This window comes from Coturnix japonica, chromosome W (genome assembly GCF_054131305.1).
Source record: "Coturnix japonica strain WE chromosome W, WE-NBRP24, whole genome shotgun sequence".
In the NCBI taxonomy this organism is placed as follows: domain Eukaryota; kingdom Metazoa; phylum Chordata; class Aves; order Galliformes; family Phasianidae; genus Coturnix; species Coturnix japonica.
Window position 1 is genome coordinate 5412522 of NC_140701.1, and position 27125 is coordinate 5439646.

At 40.5% G+C, this 27125-nt stretch overlaps 2 protein-coding genes across 2 annotated transcripts; both read left to right on the plus strand.

Moving 5' to 3' along the window:
• The first annotated feature begins 1304 nt into the window (after positions 1–1304).
• Positions 1305–4965, plus strand: LOC146754362 (kinesin-like protein KIF20B). Its single transcript, XM_085527539.1, has 2 exons — positions 1305–1397; positions 3842–4965. The coding sequence occupies exon 2, from the start codon at positions 3898–3900 to the stop codon at positions 4963–4965; it is 1068 nt and encodes a 355-aa protein (XP_085383665.1). The 5' UTR covers positions 1305–1397; positions 3842–3897.
• On the plus strand, positions 4962–19086 carry LOC146754363 (kinesin-like protein KIF20B). The gene is made up of 18 exons (XM_085527540.1): positions 4962–5044; positions 5485–5623; positions 6354–6476; positions 6874–6934; positions 7174–7299; positions 7563–7702; positions 8899–9126; positions 9983–10173; positions 10614–10752; positions 11483–11605; positions 11997–12158; positions 13110–13274; positions 13908–14027; positions 15535–15735; positions 16174–16254; positions 17006–17132; positions 17670–17812; positions 18827–19086. The coding sequence occupies exons 1-18, from the start codon at positions 4962–4964 to the stop codon at positions 18905–18907; spliced, it is 2433 nt and encodes an 810-aa protein (XP_085383666.1). The 3' UTR covers positions 18908–19086.
• Positions 19087–27125: the final 8039 nt, after the last annotated feature.

Consider the following 27125-nt stretch of genomic DNA (forward strand, 5'->3'; position numbering starts at 1 on the left):
TTCCCCCTCTCCTTTAAACTGCAACTAGCAGCTTTACGCTTTCGTAAGTATGCGGTTAAATGTCTATATCTTGATTTTTATTTTATATTGTAATCTCTACCCTTCTTTATGTCTTGTTGATGCAATGTTTTCGTTCCAAGGAATATAGAAAACTTTTGAATCACTCCCAATAAGTGAAGACCACATGCAAATTAATTAATCTGTTCAAAAGCTACCTAAACGTTAGAATATCTGGAAAAATTGATTACTTAATAAACTATCTATTGGCTACTTATGTAATACAACCTTTTCTGTGTGTTACAGACTTTGAAATGCAGTTCATTAAATTGGATGAGTCTGTTGAGCAACTTAAAGAAGCAACTGAGGTAACTTTATCAAGAAGATGTTGTGTAAAATTGTTTTAATACCAACTTGTGGTAGCTTAAAATGCTATTCCAGTAGGCTCCATTATCAGGATATCTCCACGTTCTATGCAGTCCATAAAACTTTATCCTGACTAATGTTCTGCAAGCTACTGAATATGTGAAGTCTAGCTTGATTAAGTATGTGTGCATACCACTTCTGGTGGTTTTTGTTCATTTTTTGATGTTTGGTAGCCTGAAGTAGCTCTGAAAACATTTATAGTTAATTCTGTCACTCAGATCTCTAACCTTGTAAGCTTAGCAACTTGACCCTTCTTAGTCTCTGACTGTCTGCATCACTGCAACTTAGTATTTCCATGGTATTAAAGCTGACTGTGATGAGTAGTCATGTCCTCACCTATTACTTCTTCCAAGAACAAGGCTCCAACTCTATCTGTGAGATTGTGTGGCCTGAACACTTCTGAAGCTTTTCTTTTCATAAGCTACTAAATATGAATAATCAGTCCTTGGCAGTGCCAGCATGGCTTAACAATCGTCATCTTGTAAGTAAGGAAGCTTCACTTGTGGTCAAGGACACAATCTAAAATATGCGTGACAGAGCTGACTAAGCTTTAAGGTTGGATTATATCTGTCACGATGAAAGTGATTTTAGCAGCTTAGCAGAAGTGTGATGTGATGAACTTGTATGAGAGCTGACCATTTGCTCTTTGACCATGTTTGTAATTTTGTTGACTTCTTGGAAACAGGAAATTCTTTGATAAACTGGTAAACTCTTGATTGTGTGCAAGTCTTTTACTTTGTAACCTGCTAGGCTCTTGCTTTCCCTTGTATACTCTACCGAGTATTGCACTTGTCATTATCTGAAGGTGTACTTGTTCTGTCTGCTATTGAGATTTGTAACTGATGTCTATAGAGTCACCGGGTAAATATTTAAAGTTAAAGCACTGAAACAAGAGAAAACTGAGTTGGAAGTGGGAAGAAAGCGCAGTACTGATGAAGATAAGCCTACTGTGGAAGAGCCACCTCCAAAGAAAGGTACAGTTTCTTCCATCGTTGAACAGGGTGTCTTCCAAAACAATAAATTGCTTCCTATTCCGGATAGGAAGCAAAAGGCTGTGAAGCGCGTACCTTATGGTATAAGGAGAAAAGCCACTGTGTTAAACTGTAAATAGAAGTAACTGTTATGTAAATATCCCTTTTTCAGAAGGTCCTATGCTGTTCATTTTTGAATGCTTAAGAATAAAAGTTTTTTGCACTATTTTTTTCCTTTTTGCTGCTTTTTCCTCATCTGTTGATGCACTTGCAGATTTGGTAATAGTTTTAAAGCAGTTTCTTTAGGATTGTTTCAACTGCTGTTGCTGATCTTCTGAGTAGCATCAGCTGCTCAAGTGCTTTTTTTTGTTTGTTTGTTTTGTTTTTCCTGAAGCAACTATCAAAATTGTTGACGACCTGCTAATTGCTCGCTCATGGGCAATATTTGAGCAAAATGGTTTGGATAAGCTCTGATGCATTTAACTTCACTTCTGGGCACAGCTGAGCATCAGTGTTCCTAGAATTACGGGAGGCATATACAATGTAGAAGGGAAAATGTAAAACTTAGCTGTATTCCCTTCCTTTCTTGTATTCCTCTTGCAAAATATGTGCAAGGGAGAAAGTCAAGGCCTTCTTTGGATGAGATGCTGTTCTTGGATGATTTGTCCCTGCTGCCTTTATTTGGCATAAATATTGAATCCTAATGTGACCACTGAATGGCATCACATATAAGCATCTTACCAGAGACTGAGGGAGGGATGTGGACTCCTCCATACTCCAAATAGTAGTGGGTTTGTTCTAATCATATGACCAAAGTTCTCATTTAAAAATTAATGACAGCAATGCTCCACATAGGAATTAAAATGGGTAGCTGATAGTCACAATGTCAGCATGAAGTTTTCTGTTAAGAAGTACTGAGTATTCAATCATGTTAAATTTTTCTTCTATTTGTGAGTATTAATAGCGTCCAATTTCAAAAACTGCTTAATATATATTCTTTAGCTATGTTAAATATACACAGTAGAACAATGAGCACAGGTATGTTGTGCTGGTTCTTTTGTAGAATTAGTTATATAAGTAGCACGAGCAAAAGTGTTTTAGGAAATGCTAGGTTATCTCAGCTTCAAGTTCAGTGTATTTACACCATTCTCTGAGCTTTTAGGTCTTGTTTCCTATGCTCTGTAATAATGCTTTTTCCCTACTTCCTGTGTAAGGAGCTTCTAGACTGAACATTACACATCTTCTCCCTAGTCTTATTTATCTTGCTTTAGTGCTTGCTTGTTGTTTTCAGCATAAAGTGTTTAGATTACTTATAAATCATATTCCCCTCACTAGTGTTGCTGGGAGCAGCAATCAAAACCAAAACCTGGTTTGGGGTGGAATATGCCACTGCTGTTTCTTCAGTATGACTTCTAAATCAGTTGAGGGCTGTATATAAAACTCCTTAGATGAGTTAAGAGGCTGTTTCCATGCAGTACATGTGAATCTGTATGTAATGCAGGCTGCACGTGGGTGCTATAAAATTCTGCATTTCTGTAGTTGTAGTAATAAAAGGACTGTACAAGAATCACCATGGAATATATTGTTGTGGTGACCCAATCCCTAGTAAGTCTTGACTTATATTTATTTTTCTAATACTTAAAGTATGCATATAATGGAATGGACGTAACTGGATTCTAAAGCAATGATGAAATACAGCAGAAGTCGCTTTTGATAGAAAGAAAATGCATGTGATTTTAGCTAATTGCTCACCAGTTAAAGAAAAAAACAGCCCCAAGCTAATGGAATATTTATGGAAACTTGAATCTGCAAATTTGTACAACTTTATGAGTGAACTTTATATGCAAAAGAGTAAGTGTGGACAGAAGTAGGAATCCTCATATTTTGTTTAGAGAACTGAATAAGAGAGACAGATATCAACACTTAAGTGATCAACTTGTCCAGGGTTTTATCTTTCTTTTGAAAGTAAGAGGACTGTGAGTTGGAATGAAATTTCTTAGAGAACTGTTTATCTACCATTTAGATGTAGATGGAGTGATTCCTGGCTACCTTATAGGGATTGCTGAAGCAGGGGAGATAGAAAGAATATAGCTGTGAATTATCTATCTCGTTCCCATGTTTCTTAAATGTAATTAGATTTTCTACTGGTGTGGAGTGGAAGGTTTGAGTAGTGCCATGGTAAAAGTATTCTTCCAGACTGAAAACCTTTTGCTGTTAATTCTGTATAGAAATCTGAGGCACCTGATTACGTGTTCAGAGGACTTTAATTCCTTCACTAGTATCAAATACTATGTGATGTGAGGGCATGGATTGCATATTACGACAGTTTTTCACTTAGAAGTTGCTACTTGGTGTTGTGAACTGCTATGTAATAATGATTTTAATCAATCTGAGCTACATTCCTTTTCCCCTTTTTTTTTTGGTTTGTTTGTTTGTTTGTTTTACAGTAGTTGTAAATGAGAGAAAGAAAAAGAACACTGTAGAGCAAAGGACAATTGAACACATGAAACAAAAGTGCTCCGCGTACCGAAAGGAAGTACTAGCACTGAGGGAAAGAACTGAAATCTTGGAACATCATTTAACTGTGCTTGAAGAACAATGCAGAAGAGAAAAAAATAAAAAAGAAGATTTCAGTAAGCAGGTAACAAGCCTGCGTATTGAGCTTTCTTTTTCTGAAGAAACAGCTGATGTCCTCCGTGAACAAATTCTGCAGGGTCAAGCTGACTATCGGGAAATTGCTTCTGAACTGGATGAACAGAAATCTATAAATATGACACTAGAAAACAAAAATGCCCAACTAACTAACAACATAGAAGTTGCCAAAGAATATATAATTGATAAAGTGTCACAAGTAAAAGAAATGCGGACCAAATTAGATGAATTATACAAATGTCACTTAGAGTTTCATGCCATCGGTACTGACTTTGTCAGTGTAAAGGATTCCTCAGTCTCTGAAAAAGATGAGCCAGGGACATCTCAAATTAGTTCTGCATGCATTCAGTCACAGACTTCTTCCATCTCAGATCTTGTGCAGGACCTCTCCTTTAACTATAGTCTTGAAAGGATTTGGGAAGTATGCAGAAGTATTGTTGATGTTTCCTCACAAAAAAGTCAGCACATCAAAGCACTGCTTCAAGACAATGAAAACCTAAAGGTGGGACTGAATAATGCTGAAAATCATAATCGTCAACTTGTAATGAAGCTATGTGAGATTACAACTCACACTAGTCAGGAAGATGATCTTGTGAAACAGTTACATGAGCAAATAGAGAAGAAAACTCAGGACTTTGAAGAAAAGACTGCAGAAGATCAGAGAGTGATTGCACAATTTCAGGAGGAAGTTGCCAACTGTGAGGTAAAAATAAAAGAGCTTGAGTATCTCCTGGAGGCTTCCAACGCAATGGAAGACAATGTGTCAAAACTCAATGAATTACTTAAAGAAAAAGAATCTATTATTGTTAATCTAGAGACAGTTACAGCAACTCTGCAGGAGAAGTCTGCAAATGCAGACAAAAAGGTTGAAGACTTAAGTAGCAAAGAAGCAAATCTGATTCAAGAATTTTGCAGATGAAAAACAGCTTGGAGCAGATGAAACATTGTCTTCGGGAAAAGGAAAAGAGTGAAATGGAGAAAGTGCAACGTATAGAATCGTAAGTAACCACTGAGTTAACTTAGAGCCCTTTGAGAATGAACTAGAGTTAAAAATAGTTAATGGGAACATCCCTTCGACTTAATGCATCTGCATGCTAATCAATGGCCAAACTACTACTTTAGGATGCTTTGGTATGCTACTTGAGTTCCAAGGGAAAACAGGAGTGATCAAGGAAATAAAGAATAATATGGGGATTTCTGGTGGTTTTGTTGTATATCCCTCAGAATAGCATCTGAATAATTTATTGCTTCAGAATCTGATTATGAGAAGCAAGCTGAAATTCAAAAGTAATTGTTTAAATCTTGTCACTGGTCTAGATAGATTTAAGAGTCTATTTACAAATAGAAACCAACAGGCAGGGCATGGATTAAGCTGTAATTGCTGTTTCCATGAGATGTGTAACAGTAATGTTCTTTGTGTCTTTATTTTTAACATAAGGCTAGAAAATATTCTTTCTGAGAGTTCTGCCCTTGTACTGAATTTGAAAAAGGATTTGCAGAGGAAAGAAGAAGAGTATGCAGATCTAAAAGACAAACATTCTGATGCCGAGAAACAAATTCAGCAAGTACAAAGCGAGGTTTGTAGTCAACTGAGCTATTTTTTTTCTGTAAGATTATGCTTGGCTTTTTGCTGTTAAAACTTCTCAAACTTTAACTATGAAGCTGGAAATTTCACACTAGTGTGGCTAGCAGCAAATCTTAGGTAAAGTTGCCATTGAAGCTCTAGAGGGGACCAGAAGTTAAAACATGGTTTCGCATAGATAATGAACAGAGGAAAGTAAAGTTGGTTAGTAGTCTGGAATAAGGTTTGTGAAGAGAATAGCTAATCTGCCTCTGGAGGGGACTTGTTATTATCTCTACGTTACTGGTGACTTGCCATTGGTATCCGTGGTAACTCCAAAGCCTAAAACCTAAGTCTTGTGAAAAAACGCTGATAACTGGGAAGAAGAATGCTATTTACTTGAAGAGAAATAGACTAATTTCCAGAGGCTCTTTAATATAAGCATGTATATTTTTTTTCTTCAATTTCAGCTTCAGTGATGTTAATAGTTAAAATTTAATTATTAAACAAGTAGATATCTTAAAACCCATTTTGCAGGATCTTAGTCTGAAAGTTTATTGGGTGTGCTTGGGGTGGAAAATTGAAGCTTAAAAATGAATTCATGTCTTCCTTGGTAACCTTGCACTTGCTGTCGTTTTCCTACTCAGCACTTGTTTGTGAATTCCTCTTTATTTAACAAAGAAGTATTTGGCCAGGTTGGATTACAGAAGTCTTTTAATGAACCGTGAGCTGTGCTTACATTACAGGTGTCCACGATGCGTTCTGTGGAGGAATCCCTCAGGAACAGGATGGATGAACTTGAAAGGATTAATAACCAGTTTAAGGATGAGCTGGATTATAAAGACTTCTATATCCAACAACTTAAGCAGGTATTTTTCTTGCTCTTAATTTTTATTAAATGAATGATGCAGGTTTTCAAAGGAACAGGAAAAAGGTCAAAAAAAAAAAAAAATTGGAGCAAAATGAAAGTGGCCAACTGAAATTAGTGGTAGACCATGAAATATATTCAAATAATTAGTCACTACAGAGCACTGGCAGATTGCTTTAAATACAATAATCTGCATAATAAATACATATGTAATACATGCATGTAACCTGATCTTGTTGAGTGACATCACGATATGTTAATTGAAATGTCTTACCATAAACTCTTTTTATCAGCTTGAGTCCTTATTTATGCTATATGAAAAACTTATTAATTCTAGGCTGTCTTAAAGATTCTGCTTGTTTCTACTGTGTATGCTTTTCTTTCAACATGAAATATAGGAGCTGGTGGAAACTGAGAGGATGGAAGATATCTCCAAAGACTATGATCAACTATGTGACGGTCAGCCATTATTTGTGTGTGTGTGTGTGTGTAGAATATCCGTGTAATTGTTGTCACATTGCTAATGACTTTGAGTCTTCTGTGTTTCGATTTTAAAACATATCTGCATGTATTTGTATGTAAATATTTCAATGGAGATGCTCTATTTCTTTTAAAAGAGCTTTTGGTCATGGGAGAATCTTGATTTGAGAATAATGGGAGCTAGTAGGGAGTTCATCTTTAATTTTTCAAACCTTCAGATCTGTGTGCAAGGGATAGAACAATTGAAGTTATGCGGATGACATTAGAAGAACAAGAGGAAGTGCAGCCTGAACAAGATGAAATGCTTCAAGCTCAGTTAGAAGAGAACCAAAAATTAGCTTCAGGTAATCTTTCCAGGGAAAGGGAGCAGGGATGCAAAAGGGGTTTAGACGTACTGTGATAGCCACTTCCATTTTCATGTAACTGTTACTTAGGCATTAACGTTCCATAGTAAACAACAAATCTCTTGTAGTTAAAGGCTTCTGTTATTTCTTTATGTCTATAGCAGATAAAACCGAAGCGGCTTTAGTAAAAAGTCATTGGTGTGGTATTTCAAATATATACTTGAAATGATATGCTATCTAACCTCATTTTGTGTATTGAGTAGAACTGATTGCATGGAAACAGAAATACAGTGAACTGGAATACCAGAGCAATAGTGACTGGCAGCAAAAGAACAACGAAAGTGATGAGGCAAATTTGAATGAAAACAATACAGAATTAATAAAGCTGCAAAAAGAGCTGGAGGTAACTTAACTTCAAAGTTGTAACTTGATAAAGTAAACTGTTATATTGATTACAGAAACTTCCTGTAAAAGCTGCAGTGCAACATGCAATAGGGACCAGGTGCAGCTTTTTTGTGGTACGTTAAGAATGGCATCACTGATGCCCCCATATTATAGGAAGTGTAGCCTTCCCTACATTATGCTGCCATGAGCAGCGCTTCTTTTGCTGGCCTCTGAACAGTTAGTTGTCTTATCCCATCTGATGTTATTTTTTGTTGTTGTTGTTTGTTTGTTTTTTTAAATAAAAGTAATGGGCTGGCAGTGGGAGTTTTCTAAGTGAGTATACAATAGGTTACATCCACTCTGTTAGTGGAATGGTTCTGAACTTCTTTCCTCCTTCACCTTGAGTAAGCTTATTCATGATATTTTTTTTAATGCGCAGAGCCAATTCACTTTTTCAAGAAGAGGGGAAAGTTGAACATTCATTGCTTCATTCTATACCACGTCAATGTGCTATAAGCAGAGTATACTTATACAATTGTTGTTTGCAAGAAAGGAATACTAACTCAAAGCAAATTGTAACTTACGGTGTATTTGTCAAAACTGTTTTCTGTTAGTTGCTTGGGCAACTAATATAAGCTATCGAAATCATCATCTAACTTTATCACCAGGAAGCCTTTTTTGTTGGGCTGCGGGTCTACTAATTTTCCTTGGTTAAAAGACTTTTATTTTTTCCAAGCAGTTTCTCAGGTGCTCTGTCCTATATATGAGAATGTCTGCCAGTAGGTTTGATAGGAAAGGAGACTACTCCTACAGTGTAAACTATGTTGCTTTTCTTTGTCTTTCAACCCTAAAGGAGCTGCAAGTTTTTCTACAACTGCTGCAAGGCAGCGTAAAGTGTTAGAAGTTTTTAAGTTAAAAGAGTTTTTCTTATACTGACTTTTGGTGTAAGTTCTGTAAAGCTTGTGTGAACATTTATAAAGAAAAAGAGATGTTTTATGGAGGCTCTCCAGTCTGAATAAGAAATACTGGAAATGATTATTTTTTAATGGAAAAGAACTAATGATTATCCAATACCTGCCTTTGGGAATATTCTGTAGTAAAAACTGCTAATGTTTCTGTTATCTTGCAGAAACAAGTCTATTTAATGATGACCTGGCTTTTAAGACTTTTATTCCTTAATGACTCACTATTTCATTTTTGGTTTCTTTGAAATAGGAAAGTGAGACTAAGTATCAAACTGATAGAAAAAAGTGGCTGGAGGAGAAAGAAGAGCTCCTAAATCAGATAAAAGAAGCTGAGAATCTTCGCAACAAAGAAATGAAACAATTTGCTGAGGACCGACAACATTACGAAAAGCAACAAGCAGAAACTGTAAGTGATGAGGTCCTGGCAGAGTTGTCTGGTGCCTGTAGTTTCGAGACAACTACATACCAAGTATCAACAGTAAGGGTGCATAAGAGCAGCTTGTCCAAGTCCCCTTGCTTTCTTATGCGCCAAAGCCCATATGAGAACTGCTTGATTTGGAAAGGGAAGGAATGGGGGGGCCACAAAAAGAAAGATCTTTCATAAGTGCATAATGAAATGTCACGTATGTGGGACATCAATAAGAAAATTACAGTTGAAAAATAGATCACTATTTAATGAGGCTAAGAAAGTATTTTGTACAATAGCTTTTGTTTGTTCAATTTTCTGCAAAGCAGAAGTCCATTAAGCCTTTATAAGGAAGAAAAGGCAATTGAGTTTCTAAAGAAACCCCACAAACTTCTCTCCAGATACTGAATAAAAATACTTGGTCAAACGGCCACAGTTTTGCTCCTTTATCACTTTCCAAATAGTGACTGATAACAAAGTCACTTGAGTTACTTGAGCTGTTTGCTGGGCTCTTGTCATGTAACTTCTTAAACATGTGAATCTGTACATTCTGCAAAGCTTTTTTTACATCTGGAAGTAGTTAGTCCTGACTTTCTGGACCTGCAAGCAGCATAGAAGGATGTGAGGAGCTTAGTATTATTATCACTTTGTGACTTTATTTTCCTAAAGCTCATTAGTAATTATTAAATGAGCAAATTGAAGTTGTTAAATAATACTAATATTTTTTCACAAGGAGAGTAATGTAGGTTGTCTAATAGAAGCATGGTTTTGCTTCTGTAAGTTTGTAGTGCAACTAGTTCTAGAGCTCCTGTGGATCTTGAAGAGATCATACATTTACTAAGACTGTAAAACGGTGCTAACTACCGAAGTGTTAGAACAGTTCAGTGTGTAGTAGGTGATGTTCACTGTTCATCTGTTCTTCATTTAGGAAAGACTTGTTGCCCTGCTGGAGGAAAAGGACCGTAATCTTCAAAAGTGGTGTGAGGAGAGAGATCAGTTAGTAGAAGCTTTGGAAGAACAGCTGAAAAGTTTGGCTTTAAATGAAAGCTTGGAGCAGATGAAACACTCTCTTCAGGAAAAGGAAAAGAGTGAAATGGAGAAAGTGCAACGTATAGAATCGTAAGTAACCACTGAGTTAACTTAGAGCCCTTTGAGAATGAACTAGAGTTAAAAATAGTTAATGGGAACATCCCTTCGACTTAATGCATCTGCATGCTAATCAATGGCCAAACTACTACTTTAGGATGCTTTGGTATGCTACTTGAGTTCCAAGGGAAAACAGGAGTGATCAAGGAAATAAAGAATAATATGGGGATTTCTGGTGGTTTTGTTGTATATCCCTCAGAATAGCATCTGAATAATTTATTGCTTCAGAATCTGATTATGAGAAGCAAGCTGAAATTCAAAAGTAATTGTTTAAATCTTGTCACTGGTCTAGATAGATTTAAGAGTCTATTTACAAATAGAAACCAACAGGCAGGGCATGGATTAAGCTGTAATTGCTGTTTCCATGAGATGTGTAACAGTAATGTTCTTTGTGTCTTTATTTTTAACATAAGGCTAGAAAATATTCTTTCTGAGAGTTCTGCCCTTGTACTGAATTTGAAAAAGGATTTGCAGAGGAAAGAAGAAGAGTATGCAGATCTAAAAGACAAACATTCTGATGCCGAGAAACAAATTCAGCAAGTACAAAGCGAGGTTTGTAGTCAACTGAGCTATTTTTTTTCTGTAAGATTATGCTTGGCTTTTTGCTGTTAAAACTTCTCAAACTTTAACTATGAAGCTGGAAATTTCACACTAGTGTGGCTAGCAGCAAATCTTAGGTAAAGTTGCCATTGAAGCTCTAGAGGGGACCAGAAGTTAAAACATGGTTTCGCATAGATAATGAACAGAGGAAAGTAAAGTTGGTTAGTAGTCTGGAATAAGGTTTGTGAAGAGAATAGCTAATCTGCCTCTGGAGGGGACTTGTTATTATCTCTACGTTACTGGTGACTTGCCATTGGTATCCGTGGTAACTCCAAAGCCTAAAACCTAAGTCTTGTGAAAAAACGCTGATAACTGGGAAGAAGAATGCTATTTACTTGAAGAGAAATAGACTAATTTCCAGAGGCTCTTTAATATAAGCATGTATATTTTTTTTCTTCAATTTCAGCTTCAGTGATGTTAATAGTTAAAATTTAATTATTAAACAAGTAGATATCTTAAAACCCATTTTGCAGGATCTTAGTCTGAAAGTTTATTGGGTGTGCTTGGGGTGGAAAATTGAAGCTTAAAAATGAATTCATGTCTTCCTTGGTAACCTTGCACTTGCTGTCGTTTTCCTACTCAGCACTTGTTTGTGAATTCCTCTTTATTTAACAAAGAAGTATTTGGCCAGGTTGGATTACAGAAGTCTTTTAATGAACCGTGAGCTGTGCTTACATTACAGGTGTCCACGATGCGTTCTGTGGAGGAATCCCTCAGGAACAGGATGGATGAACTTGAAAGGATTAATAACCAGTTTAAGGATGAGCTGGATTATAAAGACTATACTATCCAACAACTTAAGCAGGTATTTTTCTTGCTCTTAATTTTTATTAAATGAATGATGCAGGTTTTCCAAGCAACAGGAAAAAGGTCAAAAAAAAAATTGGAGCAAAATGAAAGTGGCCAACTGAAATTAGTGGTAGACCATAAAAGGTATTCAAATAATTAGTCACTACAGAGCACTGGCAGATTGCTTTAAATACAATAATCTGCATAGTAAATACATATGTAATACATGCATGTAACCTGATCTTGTTGAGTGACATCACGATATGTTAATTGAAATGTCTTCCATAAACTCTTTTTATCAGCTTGAGTCCTTATTTATGCTATATGAAAAACTTATTAATTCTAGGCTGTCTTAAAAATTCTGCTTGTTTCTACTGTGTATGCTTTTCTTTCAACATGAAATATAGGAGCTGGAGGAAAAGGACCATAATCTTCAAAAGTGGCGTGAGGAGAGAGATCAGTTAGTAGAAGCTTTGGAAAAACAGCTCAAAACTTTGGCTTCTAATGCCATACAAAAAGAGACAGAAATAGCAGAACTGAGACAATCTGCCTTAAAGGATTCAAGCAAGGTCAGCTCTCCTTTCCTCCTACCTGATTAGCTACCCATAAATTCTGTAAGACTCCTGTACCTGCTCTTTGTATTCTGGGTGTGCTTCTGTTCTTGAACACTGTCGTATTGACATCATGTGCAACTAACCAAAAAAAGCACCAGATTTTATTTTTGTTCTTCAGAAACAGAATTTCTGTTAATTACTAAAATTTCAATTTTTTTCAGTAGTTCAGATAAACAGATGTCAATTTGATGCTTATGATCCTACAATCAGACTGGACATGTGTTGCTTTTTCTGATAATTCACAGCATTTCCGGATCCCAAGCTAGGCTCAATACTAGGATGGTAGTTCTGTCTCAGGTTTCTTACTTTCTTTGCTTTCTCTGAGGTAGTATCTACAATGGCATGAAAAGACAGAAGGGGATGTGGAGAGAGATTAAGGGAAGCATCAAAAAGCAGAGGGGGGATGATCTCTGGAAGTTGCATTTCTTATTTCAACATCCAGCTTTTAATCAGGATAGCCAATCTAAGCCGTAGCATAGAATTTCAGAAGCTAAACAGAAGACTAAATGAGTTGTGCTCTTTTGAGAATGTTTGGATTCACTTTCTCTGAGAAGAAAGATGTTCTCATAGCAAAACTTCCCCTACAACTGCCGACTTTCTCACAGTACCGAGGATTTGGGAACAAATAAAAGCTCGGGTTATTATATCTTAAGAAAGATGAAGGCTGAAGCACATAAGTAAAAAAGAAGAATCAAAATATATTGTATTACAACTTCCCAGGCAATTCTGTGACTACTGCACTTGTAACAGTGACCGTACAAATCTGTGAAATGTTACTGTTCTTGAATAGTTAAGTGTTCTAGCCTGCAATTCTAAAACTGATGCTACTAAGTAATTGCAATACTGCTTGTGTGTGTTAATTCCTTTTGCCAATCCCACAACTCAGCAGTCTTTACTGTTTATTAGGATAATGCAACTGTGATAGAAGAGTTAAGAAAAGAACTGGCTGACAAAGATGACTTTATAAAGGAATTAAAACAACACATTAACCACAGTAGCCCTCAGTGTTTGCCAGAAATACCTTTACTTGAAGAAAGACAAAGTAGAAGGAATGACTCTGTAAATGAAAAGGTACGATTATATTTATAGAAAGTAAGTACTTAACATCTTGTTAACCCCTTTTTGTTCTTCTGTTTTCCTAGGAGATACTGGAGCTAGAATCATTTTTCTTAGCATATAGTCCTTTAACTACATATTCAGTGATGAGTACTTGTTGGTTCTTTTTGTCTTCCACTCAAACATGAGCTCTCATCTTCTCAAAACTATTTTATTTACTAGGACACCATCTCTCTGTGTACATTATGGAACTTTTCCATGCAGTTTCCATGTATTCGTATGTGGATGCTGAAGATTAGGCAGAGGTTTAGCCTTTGGTGTTCTAACATAGCAGCTGTGAGCGTGCAGAGTATGGGGGGAATGGATGACAAAACGACCAGCGTTACAGATTTTGTCCCTGAATAATGTCTCGCTTTCTCTCTTTTGGAGGCAGAATACTGCCTGAGACTGTTAGTGAGACCCAGTAGGGTGTATCTGAAGATCACACAATGAATAGATGTTACTACCTTCCCACACTTGTGCTGTGTTTCAGCTTACGTGTTCATGTGGCGTCTGAGCTTGAGGTTTTACACTGTAACTTTAGAAAACTCGAGATATTTTGGAGGTCTCATGCATAGCCTAATCTTTACTCCTTTTAAATATTTACAGCCTAGGAAACAACAAAGCAAAACTAAAACTGGAGAAAGTATTCCACTAAGATGCAAAGCTGAAGACAATTATTTGTCACGTCGATGTACTAGGAGCCTCACTTCATTAAATGAATCTGAGGTTAGTATGAAACTTCAGATCTGAAAATGTTGTGATTGTATTGCTTTTGATAAGGAATGAGTAGGAAAAGATCTCATGTTCTCTAAACAATTCCCAAGTTTTAATTTATTTATCCCTTTCAAGGTGATCAGATCACCTGTTTTATAGCCTTTGATAGGAAAAAAAGCTGTTGAAACAATTGTGTGATGAATTTTTGTCAGGTGCTGTTGAAAACTCTCCTCATGTTAATGCTTATGAAGTGGCTCATGATTAGATAAGTTACTAGGAAAAAATTCATGGAGCCACTGAAACGGGCACAGCAAATTGAACTTATTTTCTTCCTCTGCAGGATTTCTGGATATTGTTTTGTTAGCAGATGATGTTAATCATTCCTATATAAGTTTTTAATTGCTAACTTTCATAAAATAGCAGTTACATATATTTTAAAAACAAAGTATTTATTAACCAACTTAATTCTTGGAAATACAGTGGGTGGTGATACTCCATTCAGATTCTTAGCAGAGCCTGATAAAGTGGCTCTGACTACTTTTTGTCTTTCTACAATCTTTGGTAACTTTTTGAGAGGAAGAAGACTCCCCTCAGGGGGTCGGAACAGTGTAAGTAGTAAAAGCTGCTAGTCTGTGTTTGGGACACTGGAGTTTGCTAGTTACTAGCAGCAGTAGAAGCAGCCATCTACCATTTTCTGATGTCCCCAGCAGCCTGTCTTCCATGTGTTCAACCAGCATCTGAACTCATTTTTGATATGCTAGCTGAATTCCTGCCATAGAGAAGGAGGAGTCCAGGTGATCTCAGTTCTGACTTTGTTGTTCCTGTTGAGAAAAACAGGATTGGGTGGATTGTGGACAGTAAGTGCTGCTGGGGAAATGCATACTGACATTTCCCTGTCACTTAGCTGTGCATTTGCTGCCATTTGACCATGAGCAGGTACATGATAGCCTTCAGCTTAAGTACGGTGTCATTGCTTGAATGTCTGAATTCTCTCCAGGGAAAAGATAGCAATGGAGTTCTTTAATGACTTGTACTGGGCTTGCACCTTGCCAGCTGGACCTTACTTATGTAAATAACATCTCTAGTGTAGAAGAGGAAGGGCAAATTCCCTAAAATTAAGCTGGAAGTTAATCGAACACTTGAATCAAATGCTCCTGTTCCTGCCCAGTTCTGACACAGCAGAGTTGAGATGAAGAAAATCGTGTCAGTTCTACCACCATTCTCTATTAAAAAAAAGTGTAGTTGTCTGTGCCCTTGAGAAAAAATGACTTGTAAAGTATCAGGCTGAGTTTAACATGGAGAACTTTTTTTGTGATCATAGATTGGAAATAATTTTAAATGTAACAAGTTCTAGGAAAGAGGGGTAAAACTCTGCTGTAACTGAAATAGACTCCTTCTGTTACAAGTGTTCTTACAGCAGGAAAATTGAATGCTTACATATCCTTTTCCAGATGCTTTATAGCTTTTTAATCTCATGGCTACCTTAACACTTGCACTTAAAATTCTTCTGTGCTATCAGGAGCATTTGGGAACTGTCCTCGACTCTTCTGGAGTGTCCACAGAAAATGGCAAAACTAGTCGGTTCCCAAAACCGGAGCTGGAAATCCCACTGACACCTCTGCAACCTGATAAGATGGAGATAAAGCAGCACGGCAGCATGATACCTTTAGGAGTGAAAATGCCTAAGGCAAAAAAGAAAAGAAGTGATGACATGGATGAGGTATGACCTAGACCCAACAGAAAACAAAATATCTGATGCCTTTTTACCATTCTCATTCAAGCATTAAAAAAATGCTATTTCTACCTCAGTAAAGTAGTTGAAGAATTTAATCAATGAACTGCTTTAATGAACAAAACTAATAGCCAAGCTCAGTGATAATGGTTTAAGAGAAGGGAATTTCTCTTAACTCCATTGTGTATTTTCTTTGAAACCTGTAGACATAAATCAGCTTTTTAGACATCATGAGATGTCTAATACTGATATCTTAATGTCCTGTTTTTATAATTGAATGCTTATTTATTATTTGATTTACAGTGGAATAGTTACCACTAGCAAATACTTCCCTACTATTAGCAAAAATGTTTAAAGTGTTCACTTTTGTGACATCAATTGTTCTTTCCAAAAGAATCATGGCTGAAACGTGTCTTATTTTCCCAGGATTTGGTGAAAAGTGAGAACACGAAAAATACAAAATCTGTCATGGCTTTTAATTCACCCTCTGCAAGTGACGAGAAAATGGTTGGTTTTTGTTCTAGTTTTGAAGCTAGCTTGGGACTTCCTGTAATTGTTAATTAATTATTAATTAATTGATCCTGTAACACGAAAGAAGCAGTGTCTTATCCTTATGTGTATACCTGAATGGGAATCTTACATGCTTATGAGCTCTTCCTATTAAATTCCATAAGCTAACCAAAGGGCAAGTCAGTCTGTCCCCAGAGCGTGTAATGGCTGTACTGTGTAATGATTTGGAGGGAAGGATATTGCACACTGAATAGTTGGGAAGAGAAGCTTTAGTGTATTATCGTGTGCTTTTGTAAGTGAAGCCCTTGTATTAAACTAAGGTTCATATCATTAATATGCATGGCAGTTATTAAAAACAGATGTTCACATGTGATAGCAGTATCCTTGGCATGGTCAGAGTATGAGTAGTAGATTTTTCCCATCTGTTGTCTGCTGTTTTGTATGTTTGTTTATTTTATGTAATTAGAACAGCTTATGTAAGAAACAACTCCACAGCTTGGGAGCTACTTGTAAAGAAACTACTGCCTTATTAAGAAACTTTAAGAAACGTATGCCTTGAAATAGCTGAGATTTTGCCAACTCCCTAAAGGGTATAAAATTGTCTACATTACTTGCCGTTGTGGTTTCATCAGCATAATGAACAGAGGTGTCAGTAGTAAAGCTCAAAATGTCAACTTAAAATAACGTTGAACTAAAATGAAGTTTAAACAATGATCTTGTTTCACATGTTCACATCTCTGTTGAACAGAAATCCGGAAAAGACTACTTCCTGAGAAAGCGAGTACATGCTTCAAGACTGACTAAAAAGAAGGATGAAACACTGCAAAAAGTTGGAGATTTTATTCAAAGCTCTCCTTCTATTATACACTCTAAAGGTTGGTGTAGAATAAGTTTTATTCCATGTTTTCTAGACATTGTAGAATGGCTTGTTTCTGCTGTAGGCTATTAATGTATGTGTTCTTAGACTTGTCTGCCATGTTAAGTTGTCCTTTGATTTATGAAGTAAATGCATTTATTCGTCTCTTCAGAGATTCATTATTACATTTGTGAAAACCTACAAGTATACAGAGAAAGTTGGTTCTGTCTTGTGCTTCTGTCAGCATGAAAGTTAGGCCTGTTGTTTAACTCCTGCTGAAGTTTCTGACTTCCAACGACTTCTGAGCCATGATTGTCTTTCATACTCCATTTTAATGCATGCTTTAAGCTGCCGTACCTGAACCTATAAACTGTTTCAGCTATAGAAGCAATAAAGAGCCTCGATGAACAAATACAATTTCTGAGTATTTTCACTTAAATTTTATGTGTCGTTTATTAACCAAGTTTGTTACGAAGCTTTTTTTGCATTCAGTGATTTAAAGACTCACAAATCCAGTAAGTTGATTGGTTTATGTATCAAAAAAAATTTCTTCTAGCCAAGAAGCTGATGTCAGCAGTAAGTTCTCCTAAATCAAACGAACCTGAAAGTCTCGAAGAAGGAGAGACCAAGCCAAAACGATCCAAAAGGAAGCAGTATTCCACTGTCGTTTCTGGCCCTCTAGATATACCTGCTTCTTCGGTAAGCGATTATACTGTAGTCTTGGCTTAAAATAAACTACTAAGGAGTCCAAACAGACTGGAGGTTTCATCTATTTGCAGGGGGAGGTTGAAAGTACTGAGGTATTTCTTTATTCTACCAAGTCATTCTTGTTGGTCTTCCTGCTGTTCTGTTTTAGTTTGTCCTCAAAGATCTCTGTGTTTGGCTGACTTACAGTTTACTAAGTAGGTGATGTAGCAATCACGGAGATGTCTTCTAATTTGGAATCATAGATAATTTCAATGTGTTGGAGTGGGATTATTCTACTACACGCTTTTCTAGAGCACAACTTACACAGCTTTTTAGGTATGCTTAAACTATGATCTCCTGTCTAAGCCAACTTGCAAAGGATCTGATGTGCCAGTTTCATGACTCTGTCGGCAGCTATTGTGCTAAGAACATTCTTGCTCTGTTGGAACTGCATCTTTTAATTATATTAGAGTCCTTTTTCTGTTCAGCAAAGTGATCATTTGCCCATACTGTAATATCCCTCTGAATTTTTTGATGATTTGACGAATGATAGGGGCAGAAACCAAAATGTTATATTTTTTTTGTTAGAGGATGAAGAAGATGAGACAATTTCTTTTCTCACTGTAGTTCTGAGAACATGGAACTGAACCGAGAACTGAAATTCTGGGCAAGTCATAGCTACAGGGATTGAGGCTAAAAATGTTTTCTGAACGCTTCATGTTTCACAAAACAAGTATTATAATACTCTTTTGAAAACAAGTATTTCAAAATGAAAGCTGCCTTCAGGCTTTCCTCAGATGTGTGTGCTTTTTTAAGATAAACAGGATTTTGTACATTCTCCATATTTGTTCCTTGTGATTAAGCTGCATTAAAATGATCTCGGTATCCCATAGTTTTCTGAATAAAATATAATAAGCAAATGCCATTCTGAAATCCATTTAGGGGAAGAAATATGTTTGCGTGGGTCAAGAAGAGCTTGTCAGTCTTGTGTGAAAAGATGAGTAACTTTTGAAATGTTTTCTTCAGGAATCTGAGGAACAAAAGAAGGAAAGTGATCATCTGATCATCAAGCGACGGCTGAGATCCAGAGCAGCTAAAAAACCTTGAAGAAGCATGTTTGTTCCCCTTTCTCAGGACATACTTTTATCATATTATTAAAACTGGTTGTTAATAAACAGTAACAGTTACTCCGTTGTGTTCTTAAATTTGTATATAGGTGTACAGTGTCTCTCTGACAGTTTCAAACTGACTCCATTGAGGCTGAAATAAATACAAGCTTTCTTAAACTGGGTTTGGATTTTATTGTGGTTAAGGGTTTATTTATTTTTGTCTTGCCTCCCCTGTATAGGAACAGTATCTCTAGGACTGATTGCTATTTACCCATTGTGCAGTAATAACTGTAGTTGTTCAGGATGGCCTGGCTTGCTTTTTTCACGTGACTGGTGTACTTAGCAGAAATCTGGGGGAGAGAAGAGCATGAATACACATTTGTGTATTAAATCAAATGTATTGAATATACATTTGTGTATACTTAATTTTTGGATCTTTTTAAAGAATTTTCTTTGGAGAGAAGATGGTGCCAATTCCTCTGTGTGGAAGAAAGATGCTTTCCCTCACTTGTGTGAATTCAGCTTTAAATTAATAAACTTAGAAAAATAAGCCAAATACATTTGGGGGGAATTCTAATATCCATGAATGTTTATCTACTGTTTGAAGTGTTCCAGTCTGGAGTAAACATTTCAGAGTATATTCTAACCATCCCCCAACCCTTCTGTTTGTGTTTTGTAAAGAGATGAAATTACTTTCGCAATGACCTGTATTTGATATGCAAGAAATAAGGTAATCCCAATGAGTTTATTTGCTCTGATTTCTTGCTCAGGCAGCTTTCTCTATTTTGTTGAATTACTGCCAACCATACAAATACTGTTGGTTTATTTTTCTCTTTTACTTGGACTACTGGATTGTTTTGAATGTTCATTTTTGGTCTGTTTCATTCCCATCATGCATCTTTCGTAGGTGTCCAACCTTTTGGCTTGCCTGGGCCATGCTGAGTGAAGCGCAACTGTCTTGGACTGCATAAAAAATGTATTTTATAGATAATTAACAAAACTTTTATTTTTATTAAATATTTCCTCTTTTTATTAAAGCATAAAAAGAGGAACATGCACGGTTCAGTTCCATAGATCCTGAATTGTAAGATCAAATTCTCATTCCAAGTTGCTTCTCTAGTTTCCAGACTTTAGAAGAGTTGTAGCCTTATATTCTTCTGTATTACATCCTTTCTGGAGTAAAGTAGTATCTTCCACCTAACTTTCAAATGGCAAATCAAGCCTGACTATCAAATTATGCAGCTCTTCCATTGCTCCCTGATCCAACAGCATCATCAGTGTCTGCTGCATTTTTATATTACTGAATGAGAATTAATCCTTCTCATCAGCTCATGCTTGACACTGCCATCTTCTTTCTCACCTCTTCATTCAAATACTACATAGAATAATCTATGTAATTTTCTTTCATTCTCATACATGTGCTTCTCTCTGCTTTAGAGATGCTCTCTGCTGATGTTCCCCACTGGCAGCAGCGGAAGAGCCAAGGCTGTCTCTGAAAAGAACCAATACTTCCTTCTTGCTGCTTAACACTGCTTAAGCTGCAATCTGAGCCCTCCCCGGCTTCCTCAAAACAAGAAGAGAACGATCTTCTGCAGGTACTCCCTCCTCTCTATCCCAATGAGTATTTTGCACAACAGCCAATGCCAATACGGAACGTATTGCAAATATTGCAAATACGGAACTGCAAATGTCGCCGTTTCTGTGAAACCTTTCCAGATGTCTCGTGACTAAAGCAATTTCTACTCCCTCATTCCTCAAACCCTTCCCACACAAAAGCCTTCACAGATCAGATGGTAAGAAAGAGGGAATCCTACGGCCACAGCAATAAAGCGCGCAGAAAGCCCATCTGTTGCAGACAGAGGAGTGAGCCGTGCTTAACCAAAACTGCTTCAGCGCACACTTACAGTAAGGCACACCTACCTTGCGCTGGTCATGCAGGATGTTCGTGACGCAGCTCCAGACTGCTCTCCTGAGGCCCAGCTTCATTTCACGGCCACTCACACTCTGCTGCTGGACATTCTGCAATGGAAAAGCCACCGGATGCAAATCCCATCCCTCGCAGATGGCATCAGACCTCTGCTCTCATGGCAGTCGCATTCACAGCTCCGGGGGAGAAAGCAGACGTGTGCTTACTGAGCGAGCGCTGTTTGCTGCCAACTGCTGGTAGGAACCCACACCTAACCCTACAGTACCAACAGTAACCTATGCCTAACTCTACTATGGGAACAACAATCTACTCCTAACACTACAGCAAGAACAGGAACCTACTCCGAACAGGAAAACAACAACTCCTAACACTAAACCTACTCCAAAGCCTACTCCTAACAGTAAAACATGAACAAAAACTTATGCCTAACTCGAAAACATGAACAACAACCTACACCTAACTCTAAAACTAAACTTAACCAAAAAAAACAACAAGAATAACTGGGTAAAGATGGGACTGGGGGCCCACAGGACGTGGCTGCAGAAGAAGCCCGAAGGAGGAGCAGATGTTACAAAAAATGCCACCCAGCTAATGCCGGGGGCAGGGGCCGAGCAGCGGGTAAGGAGCTCAGTGCCTGGACCAGCCACGGTGGAGCTGCAATGGTGCCAATGCGGGGCCTGGCACGGTGGTGTGATGCCAGGCCAGCTATGCCGCGGGCGCATCCACCTCCATGGGCTCCTCTGGAGGTGGATCCACCTCCATGGGCTCCTCTGGAGGTGGATCCACCTCCATGGGCTCCTCTGGAGGTGGATCCACCTCCATGGGCTCCTCTGGAGGTGGATCCACCTCCATGGGCTCCTCTGGAGGTGGATCCACCTCCATGGGCTCCTCTGGAGGTGGATCCACCTCCATGGGCTCCTCTGGAGGTGGATCCACCTCCATGGGCTCCACATGGTTGCTCGTCACCAGGCTGGTGCAGGCGCGATGGAACTGGGCTCTCTTACCCCTCCTCTGCCTGGTGGTCATGGCGGGCCCCCTCCTCCTTCTCACTCCTAGGGCCCCCAGCTCCATCCTCCCGCATGAAACAGGGGAAACTTCCACCCTCGTCCTCTTTGCAGCTGACATGGCTGTTAACTGCCACAACTGTCAGAGGCGACTGCGTTGCGCATGGCAGCGGTGACCAAGGTGACGTGGTGAGGGTTCTAAAATGGCGGCCGCACTGCTGGCACTGGTGTTCCACATAGGATGAGGAGGGGGCTGGTAATAGCAGGACAAGGGGAAACTGATTTAAGTTGAAAGAGGGAAGATTTAGGTTGGATATTAGGGGGAAAGGTTGTTTACTAGGAGAGTGGTTAGGCCCTGGAACAGGCTGCCCAGGGAGGTTGTGGGTGCCCCGTCCTTGGAGGTGTTCAGGGCCAGGTTGGACAGGGCCCTGGGCAACCTGATCTACTAAAGGTGTATGTTTGGTAGCCCTGCCAGGCAGGGGGGTTGGTTCTTCATGATCCTTGAGGTCCCTTCCAACCCGGGTCATTCTGTGATTCTGTGATACTGGTGTGTGGCTGTTTGTCCCAGCGCACTGACCTTTTGTCTTCAGGTTCACCAACAAGACTGTAACTGATTTATGGAGGAGGCAAGTGATGGGTGCTACTGTGTGACAATCAACATCACTTTGTGGACATTTGAAAGCACCTTCCTCCAGAGCTGTTCACCTCCAGAAGAGGGTGCTCAGAAGTGTTTACTGGCAGAAGATCTGGCTCCAGCTTGGTATGGGAAAACTGGGGAATGATACCATCGTGTCCTGTGAAGAACAGGAAGCAGGTGGGCATCCCTGCTCCCTCTTGTCTGCTGGCAAGGCCCAGAAGATGAGATCCCAGAGCCAGAAGCTGCCATTCCAAGGAGAGCTGACTCAACCATTTTGGATTTGAGCTGTCACACCAAGGAGAGCTGACAGAACCACGTTGGACTTATTTGTAAGTTTATACTATCATTGGAAACTGTTGCCGTGGTCACAGTCATCGTTAGCGGAACAACAACTCCTGATGACCCACCACTACTGAAGATCAATGACTGAACTACAAAACACGCCAGATCCATGGTGGTGACTCTCTCTCCCTCTTGCTTCCTATGAAGACTCCTTGATTCTATTTCCTATCTTTTCTATTGCCCGCCTTCCCTTCCTAATCACCCTAAATCGTAATAGCGTCCATCCTCCAACATTTGAACCATGCCCAGGCATACATGTATGGACCTCCTCTCCTTCCTATAAATTGGAGCAGGACAGAGACCCGCAAGGATTGTCAGCTCCCAAGTCATACAAGTATTGCATACAACACAGATTACTTCATCTGTTGGCCCCGCTGTCTCTGCATACCACCAAGCGAGGGCCTGCAGTGCCCAGGCGACACGATGTGCCTGGCAGTGCAAAGCCAGCCCACGTGTGTGCAGATGGCAAGGAGCGTGTGGCACTGTGCACCGACAGCCCTTGCCTGCCCAGGACTGCGTGTGGAGGGCGTTCCCCACTGCAGCCCTGCCCAACAGTCAGTAGGGGTGTGCGGCCATGATGGCAGTAATGAACAAACTGCTGCTTCACAAAGATCTTGGCCCGATTAGAAATCTTTGAGTAGTGCTGTTACAGCAGACAGAATGTGATAAGCGCAAGTAGTCTCCTACACTTCACATCCTTGCTACTTTGTTCTGGGTGTTGTCACTGAGCAGCGTCTAACACTAGTTCTGCCCTGGTCAGCTGGCTGCCTTAGCTTGAGCCCTGATGGCAATGCCATGACGTGATGTTAGTATTGCTGTTTTCTCCTCGTCAGAATACTCTGTCTTTTGAAGGAAGCAGCTTCTTGGTTATTTTGTTTTGTTGTTGAATTTTATTGAATTAATTTACAATATCTATATTCCGTATAGTTATAGATGTTTTGAATATGATCATGTGTGGTGCTGAGATTTTTTATAGAAAAGCTATACTCAGTACAGAAGGTGGAATAAGGATGTTAAAGAAAAAACCCCCTGTTGTGTTGACCAGTGATGATGCTCCCACCCCCTGACCAATGGTGGAGAGGAGCATGAAGAGAGAGGTGGTGCTGGGGGGATCTTGGGGCTGCTGGGCCTGTCATACTTCTCCCAGGCAGAGGTTTTACAGGTGTTGCATGATGCCCCCAAGCTGACCCCGTGGGGGGGGGGGCACTCCCACATCCTGAAGGATGGTGGAGAGGAGCGGGAGGGCAGAGTTGGTGCTGTGGGGGGCTGGGAGCTGTGGGGCCTGGTATGCTTTCCCCTGGCTGTAGTTTTCTGGGTGTCGGATGATGCCCTCAAACTGACACCATGCGGGGGCTGCTCCAACCTCCTGAAGGATGGTGGAGGGAAGTGGGAGGTTGGTGACAGTTCCTGGGGGGTGCAGGGGACTGCTGGGCCAGTTGGCTTCCCCCAGGCAATGGTCGTCCGTCTGTTGGATGATGTCCCCAGGTCTATACTCTGCTGTGGTCTCTTCCATCCCCTAATGGATGGTGGAGGGGAGGGTGAGGGCAGAGATGGTGCTGGGGGCTGACGGGCCTCTCAAGCTTCCCCCAGGCGGTGGCTGCCCCCAGGTGATGCTCTGAGGGAGCCACTGCCAACCCCTGAAGGATGGTGGTGGGGGACAGGAGGGTGGTGTTGATGCCTGGGGGCAGCTGGGCCTGCCACTCATCTGCCAGGGTGCTGCTGTTTGGGTGCCAGCCGATGACTGCAAGCTTCCAAACCAGGTGGGTCCCTCCTGTCCCCTGAAAGAGGTGTTGATGCCCAGGGTGGATAGGGGCTGCTGGGCCTGATGTACTTCCTGGGGGCCACGGAGCCTGGGCTGTTGGGCTACAGGGGCCGCAGTGGGGGCAGTTGAGCCCGACAGCCGTCAGGCCTGGCAGGGGCCGCTCTGGTGGGCTGGTTGTTGTTGGTGCCCTGTCTTTCTGTCCAGCGCCTTGAGGCAAGGAAGCTGTTCGTTGAGGTGAGCAAGCCATCTTTCCAAGTACCACTTCTTGCAGGCAGTATTCTCGTCTGCAGCAGCTGCAGCAAGGCGCCTGCAGAGAAAGAAACATGCTGAGGGCACAGGAGAACCCCCTGCTCTCCTTCCTCACAGTGCATGGTAGAGCCACTCTCAGCTCCCGGCCTGTCTCAGGCCCAGCAGTAAGAACATGCAGCAGGAATGGCTCAGCCAGTTAAAACATCTGACAGCATCAATCTCAGACAGTGTTAGGCAACAACTAACTGGCTTCTCTATGCTGCTTTACCTAGAAATGCCTCCTGGCTCACAGAAGCCCTATAGTAAAGAGGGGGGCAGGATGGGGTTGGAGGTGAACAAGAACTCACTGGTTTATCTGCCTCCGTTGCTTGATAAGACGATAGCATGAAAACATTGCCATCGGCGTGGTAACGAAGATAACCGCACCGAATCCCAGGCAGTACTTCTTGATAAAATTATCTACTGCGGCATTTGCGTGTTCCTCACCATCCGCACCTGGAAAAACAATGTGGATCTGTTTCACCAGCTGCTGCTTTGAGTGACATGGACAAGAACAACCACAGGAAGGATCCCGCTCCGGGCTGCTGTTGTGCCTGGTGGCTCAGGGGAAGCACAGCAAGCTCTGGAATGCGGGGTCTGTGCACAGGAGGTACTATGGAGGGTCCTGTTTCCTCTTCTTATCTGCTGAATGTGGTTCTGGTGGCCTAGTTCCCAACAGGACAAAGTTCCTAAGTCCCTGGGAACTGGCTGCAGTGGGAGGGGAGCAACCTCTAACCACAAAGCCACTATGAGCGGCCCTTACCTGGAGTGACAGTTGTTGTCTGCATGGCCTCTTTTACTCTCAGGGGGACAGTCAGTGTGCGAACTCTGCCGTTTTGAAATGCAATCCAGCGCATAGGTGCTCCACCTGTCTCTTTAGAAAGGAGGTAAGGGAGTGGGACTGTAAGTAACTGCTTCTCATCAGGAAGATGGTACAGTTTCTCCACATGTATTTCTAGAAATTCAGCTTCACAAGTCTTTCAGGGAACAGACAGAAATACACCTACCACGTGCTTTGTCTTTCTTGATTTTCATTAGCAGAGAGGGCAGTGTCTTCAAATATTTTCCTCTTTCCAGGGCCTCTTTCTGTTTCTCAGGACCTAAACAGAAAGCATTAAGATAACTTTCAGACAAACAAGGTATTAAACTGAATGGTCTTTTCAGTGCAACCAGTAACGACAACAGCCACCCCTGGGATGCCTGTGGGGTTCCAGCACAACTAAGGATTTAGCACGGCCTTCCCTGGAGGCACTTCTGCAACCAAAGAATGAGAACTTTTCACCACACACTACAACTTACATAAACGCATAACAGCATCACTGAATGGGACCAGGGCATTGTGCGAGGGCAGGACACACACACACAGGTGTGCATTCTCACTCACACCTGCAGACGCGCCTGGCTGACATTAGGACTGTGAGCTGGCATCTCTCAAAGGAACTAAAATCTCATGACGTACCCATTCGAATCGCTGGGGCTTCTGTCCTGGAGCTCAGCTGGGAATCTGGATGCCATTCAACTCCACTAGGAGCTGTCAACAAACACAGACAAAGCAGCTCCTGTCAGACACCTGTTTAGACTGGAATGACAGCACTGCTCCACAGCACTCTCCTCTCCCTGCCACACAGAAGCATCTGGCAAATAGTTGTTGGGTGCCTGCAATGGCACCGTGACAGTCCAAAAAGGAGCCGTGTGCAGAACTGCCTGGAGAAGGGAAGGGGGTGGAAGAGGAAGGGCAAGATCTAAAGGCCCTTTCCTGTGGGATTGCCCTGAGGCTCACAGGCTGGATTGTGCTGAGGCTTTGGCAAGGCATTGCTTATAGGCACAGCCGTAATCAAGCATCGATGAGAAACATCTCCTGGTGTTGATGCCTGGGGGCAGCCAGGCCTGCCACTCATGTGCCAGGGTGCTGCTGTTTGGGTGCCATGGTATGCTGTGATTTCTCTCTTCCTTAGGGACCCGCAGTGACTGGAAGGGGCTCAGGTGATGACATGGCACCCAGACCTGGGTCAAAAGTTGCAAAGCTGCAGAGAGGCCAGGTGGACAGTTGGCTGGCACTCAGCAGCTTTCCAGATACTCTCTCCAGGCCACGTAAAACAATCTTCAGAGAAGGCATAGAAGAACATTTGGCCCCTCAAGTTTTTCTTAGTGGGGAGATCTCTGATGTACGGAGACAAAGTCAACGGGATGCTGGGAGCATGCAGCACCCAAGAAACAGTGACTACCCAAGCTTATCATGGGGAAGAAATCACCAGG

Bases quoted from the DNA above. Each gene is read 5' to 3' on its own strand.
- LOC146754362 (XM_085527539.1), top strand. From the start codon at position 3,898: ATGAAACAAAAGTGCTCCGCGTACCGAAAGGAAGTACTAGCACTGAGG.
- LOC146754363 (XM_085527540.1), top strand. From the start codon at position 4,962: ATGAAAAACAGCTTGGAGCAGATGAAACATTGTCTTCGGGAAAAGGAA. The intron at 5,624-6,353 runs GTTTGTAGTCAA...CTTACATTACAG, and splicing joins TTCAGCAAGTACAAAGCGAG to GTGTCCACGATGCGTTCTGT. The intron at 11,606-11,996 runs GTATTTTTCTTG...CATGAAATATAG, and splicing joins CTATCCAACAACTTAAGCAG to GAGCTGGAGGAAAAGGACCA.